A 5,114-nucleotide genomic window follows, 5' to 3' on the forward strand; every position below is an offset into this window, starting at 1 on the left:
TCTACCACTACCTTCAATAACCCTTACAGGAAAGCAGGGCCGGCCCAACACATTTGGAGGCCCGAGGCAAAATTTATAATAATTTTTTAACAAAATATTAATATTTTAATAAAATTTATATTTATATTTTATATTTTTTGGATGTAAAATAATTTATTAAATCACTATAATTAATTTAATATTTTCTCTTTCATTAAAATAAAATCAATTAAACACTTTTTTCACCCTTCCTCTGAAAAATTCATAATAAAAAAAGTTTTCTCATTCTTCTTTTAAAAAAAACTTATATATAAAATCTTTAGAAGGACTTAAAATGTGTGAATTTCAAATTAATCAATAATATAATACAATTATAAATGAATTTTATTATTACATAATTTAAACTCTTAAGAATTAATTTTTGATGTTAACAAATCAATTAACTAAAATTGGCCACACATAAATAAGAACATAAAAGTGAGGCCCTAGGCGGTAGCCTTGGTGGCCTACCCCTAGGGCCGGCCCTGCAGGAAAGAATGATGTACACATAGTAAGCCATAGGGTTAAAAACAAGAAAATCATCTCTAAATTAATAAAACTGGTTACTGTATAGTATGTACTTAATCCTTTAAACTATTCAGTTTATTTGGAGTAACTTCATTTTTGACCAAGTATAAGACAAAATGCAGTTAACTGTTTTATTTCATTATGCACAAATGGACAATGGTTGCACACAAAAAATAGAGTATCTCCCCATGTAGATACAAGTTCATATATGGACAGAGGTTAGTGTGAGGACAACTTACAGTTTATATTTATGTTATGCCAGCATCGCAATGAACAAAGTCAAAACATCACTAGTCACTACTATTAGAAGAAGAAACAACGCTGCTATTATAAACTTATAATAAATTAGTTAAAAAAAACTGGTCCAAATTGAGCAGAAAATCAGGTCACTGGTGCTCATCAAATGGATCCTTCTCTATGACTGGTTCAAGGAAAGTGATAGGATTGGGTAGAAAGAACAGCAGAACACATCCAACAGAGAAAGCTTCCATCTTACAATGGTTCTTTGGTTGGTGTACCAGGAGCTCGGGGATATTTCATTGGAGTAGGCCGATCCTTCAGACATATGACGGCAGTACGCTGACCATATGGGCTTTGCGATTCCACTGAACATGTAACATCAACGTAAAACTACTTCAATAAGTTAGCTCATTAACCGATGATGAAACAATATGTAGAAATGAGGCACAAACTTTTGGAATAGAAATGAAATAGGATCAACATAAGGGTATAGCCAAAATTAACTACTTCTAAAAATGCCAGGGAAGACAAATATAATCAAAGTCATTCAAGCAGGTAGAGGAATCTTTTATCGCGCAACATGCATTTTGTGAAACTTATTCATTTATGACAGTAAAAAATATGTATTTACGGTTGTTAGTGCCTTATTTGATAAGGAATTAATTGATGATAAGTTCAATTTTTTTAACTAGAATTTAATTATAGAAAACAATGGATATACGATTATGAGATTCTTTCCTTAAAGAAATAAAGATATTCTGAACTTTGCCTGTAAAATAAAATAGCAAATTTTACTCTTCCTAACAAAAAGCTATCCTCTAAGATTCAGCCTCAGTTTATTTCAACTAAAACTATCAGTAATCACTTAATGTATCTTGATCCACAGGCACAGTTTAATGACTCGCAACCACAAGTCATTGGGACAGTATCAACCATCAGTCCATCACCTTCATCACCTATAATATTGACTAAATTTCCTCATATTTTTCCAGTAAAATAGAGCAATTACTCTCAATTTTAAAGATCATTTGAGTAAAGAGATTGAGGGGAGGAGAATCAAATCCTTGAAAATTGATGTTACGGCTAAAGCTTGTCATTATATTCAAAGTATACTACATATGATGGTTAGCACTATCTAACGGGGAAGTTATGAATCTTTTTACTTCACAAAAAATATAATAATAAAATCACATATTCGCCGGAACACAGATGCAAGATTCAAAACCTTAGCTATTTTGTTTTTTATTTTTGGAAAAAAAAAGGGGTACAAAAGTATATATAGCAAGATTTAAGTTTGAATGTTTAGATTTGTGTACCTGAGCATACTTGCAATAATGACGCACCCATTTTCTTGATGGCGCTTTCAGCTTTCTTAACTTCTTCCTATCCAATTTCATCACACAGGAAATTAATAGATGGTTCACAATTTTAAATCCATGGGATGTTTATAGAAAAGCCACACAAATTAATTCAGCAAGACCTGAGATGTACTTATAATCTGAAAAATACAAAATATTTAATTATTTAATATCTACAATCGCTGTATATAGTTTCTTACATTATCATCCAATCATGCATTAACAAACAACCGAAAGAGACTAAAAACTGCATCCACCACTAAGAAATCTAACTTTTTTAAAGGTGCTCTCACACATTGAATACCTAATCTAAACCTCTAAGATATGTTACATACCTCAGGATCATGACCCTTGGCAGCAATAAACATCCCCCCAACACGAACGAACGGAAGACAATACTCAGCTGGAAAACAAATAAGAAGCAAACACCAAATCAGCATACAAACAAGTTACCAAGTGTTTTCATGGTAATAAAGTATTAAATAATCATGAAATCACAATCGTACCTAATATTCTCGTCTCTGCAACTGCCCTGGCTACTGCGATGTCAAATTTCTCTCTGAAGAAAAGATCCTGTCCCAAACTCTGTCCTGCGCCCATTTGCATTTTAACAAACACATTGGATACTCAACTTAAAAACTCTTACTAAAAGAATGGATTTGCTGTACCTCGGCTCTTCCTCTTACAATTTGAACATTGGAGGTACCAATAACACCAACAACGTGCTCCAAGAAGACGCACCGCTTGTTCAAAGACTCCATCAGCGTTACATCCCAATCTATTGCATTAAAGACCTGTTTGAATTAGTTAATTGATCTAATTTACTAACATAATATCTTTTGTTACAAAAATAGCTAATTAGTAAGCACTTATTTACACGAACAGAGCCAAAATTACTAGTCAAAATTAACTCCATCTAGCAATAACACAATTTTGGTTACAAAATTAACTTCACCTGGTCGAGCAATAGCCAAAACTACTCCAGGAAGGCCTGCGCCAGTTCCAACATCGACGAGTTTAACCTTCTCGACGGAATTGCTGCAGTGACTGATATAATTATCCCTCAACGGAGGCAAAATCGCGAGGGAGTCCTCAATGTGTCTTTCCATGACTTCATTCACTTCTTTAACTGCGGTTAGATTCATACGCTGCAGATTGAAATTACAAAATGCGAGTGTTAAATTAATTGAGACATTGAGTGTTAATTGTGTGTGAGAGAGAATAACTGAATACCTTGTTCCATTGAAGAAGTGTATCGACGTAGAGATGAATCTGGTCTTTCTGGCGGGAAGTTAGGGTTGCGAAATGGGATAAATTGGTTGTGGAATTATGCTGACAGAGCGTTGTATATTTACGCGGCGTAAGGTGTTTGTAGAAAGTCCAACGAGAAAACTGTAAGTTGAAAAGTAGTGCCATCTTCCTCCTTCCACCGCGCGCTTTCACGTTATCCCGCACTCAACCACTTGTCTTGTGTTGCTAGCCGTTTGAAGTTGTCTTTGCAGAATCAAAGGTCCAAACTCCACCCGGGCTTATACAAGGTGGTGTCATCCTCAAGCCCATTAGTAAATAGTCCTTCTATAAATATTGGGTGGTTGCTTTATCCACCCATGGAGTGTTAGTTCACTATGGTAGAAAGTCACAACTATCCATAGATTCTGGAGCTGCAACTCTAGATGCATTTATTTTACGCACTTTCAACGCTTCATGAATGAGTATTTTATTTGGTCTAAAAATGAGTTCGAAGAGCATCTCTGTATCCATATTAAGATGAATTTGGAGGTACATCTCCGTAATAGTCTTTATTTCAAAATTCAATGGGTTTTACAAAGATCCATTTCAGAAATACAATCAGTAGTGTTATATTTGCAAAAAGTCATGTCCAAGGCGATGCTCTGAGACCACACTAATGGAAGGCAACAAAATAAAGTCGCCCGAAGGGAGTATTGTCTCTCCCTTAAGTCTTTCTCGCCTATAGAGGAAAATAAAAAGTGGGATAAAACGTGTCTTGGATAAAGAAAAAGTCAGAGTCGTTGCTTTGACAAAAACAAGACCAAAATCATAAGTCCAGCATACAAAAGAAAAATGCACTAAATGAAAATAGTTGTAAGAAAGTGGACGTAAAGAAAGAGACACTCTTGAAAGAAATGCTTTATGCTCTCTTGTCTTTTAGGCTTTTGAATCCAAAGAAAAACCAATACTTTTTTTAAACCCTGTCACGTTATATTCTAAAGAAAGACCTTAATGATCCATGCATGACTGATGATATATCTTGTGATACTATCTTGATGAAATGAAAAGTGTTTTTATAGTCAAACAGCTAGGGTTGCTTAAAATGAAAGAAAGAAAGCTCGTTAAGCGCAAGAGCAATGCGTCTAGCGAGGGGTCCAAATTTTTGCCTATAAATAAAGGTTTCTAGTTCGTTGGAAAGGAATTTTAGGTGGAGTGAGGTAGTGCAGAATTGAAGTAGGTTCACATTGTTTTACAATAAAAAAATAAGAAAGAGATCTCAAAGGAAAAAAGCTCTGCTCAAATTATAGAGCATATAAACTTCCAAGTTCAGGTTCATGAGATTATTGACAGTTACGATTAATAAGCGTAGCTAAAATATCTTTGTTGAGGATCATATATATTCATGTACTAAATAGGTCATGGTATTCTATGTAATTCTACCCATGATTTAATATTGATGATTTTTTAATCTTAATGCATGTTTTAGCTTTGCTACCTAAAACTTGTTTTCTTGGTGTGACTTGACATTGAAAGGTGTTTGTTATTTCTAGATCCAAGATTATCATCTATTGGATAATAATTTCTAGAGATAGGATTGGGTTCAATATCGACACATATTGTAGTATAGATCAGTGAAGAGTCTTGTTGCTTTATAACTCTTGAAACTTAATGTTGTGTTGGATAATAGATTGAGATTTCAGCTATCAATTAATGCATTGATCTCACGTCATTGAGACTGAA

The 5,114-nt window shown here is 34.0% G+C and overlaps 1 protein-coding gene across 1 annotated transcript; it reads right to left on the bottom strand.

The window, feature by feature from the left end:
- Positions 1 to 220: 220 nt before the first annotated feature.
- On the bottom strand, positions 221 to 3,833 carry LOC131605118 (uncharacterized). The gene is made up of 7 exons (XM_058877514.1): positions 3,378 to 3,833; positions 3,100 to 3,292; positions 2,813 to 2,922; positions 2,651 to 2,729; positions 2,480 to 2,547; positions 2,103 to 2,169; positions 221 to 1,151 (listed from the first exon to the last, which is right to left on the bottom strand). The coding sequence occupies exons 1-7, from the start codon at positions 3,558 to 3,560 to the stop codon at positions 1,039 to 1,041; spliced, it is 813 nt and encodes a 270-aa protein (XP_058733497.1). The 5' UTR covers positions 3,561 to 3,833; the 3' UTR covers positions 221 to 1,038.
- Positions 3,834 to 5,114: the final 1,281 nt, after the last annotated feature.

This window comes from Vicia villosa, linkage group LG1, assembly GCF_029867415.1.
Source record: "Vicia villosa cultivar HV-30 ecotype Madison, WI linkage group LG1, Vvil1.0, whole genome shotgun sequence".
Classification (NCBI taxonomy): domain Eukaryota; kingdom Viridiplantae; phylum Streptophyta; class Magnoliopsida; order Fabales; family Fabaceae; genus Vicia; species Vicia villosa.

Coding starts and splice junctions, on each gene's coding strand:
- LOC131605118 (XM_058877514.1), bottom strand. CDS start 3,560: ATGGCACTACTTTTCAACTTACAGTTTTCTCGTTGGACTTTCTACAAA. Junction 2,548..2,650: donor TGCAGAGACGAGAATATTAG/GTACGATTGTGA, acceptor TTTGTTTTCCAG/CTGAGTATTGTCTTCCGTTC. Junction 1,152..2,102: donor ATTATTGCAAGTATGCTCAG/GTACACAAATCT, acceptor TTACATGTTCAG/TGGAATCGCAAAGCCCATAT.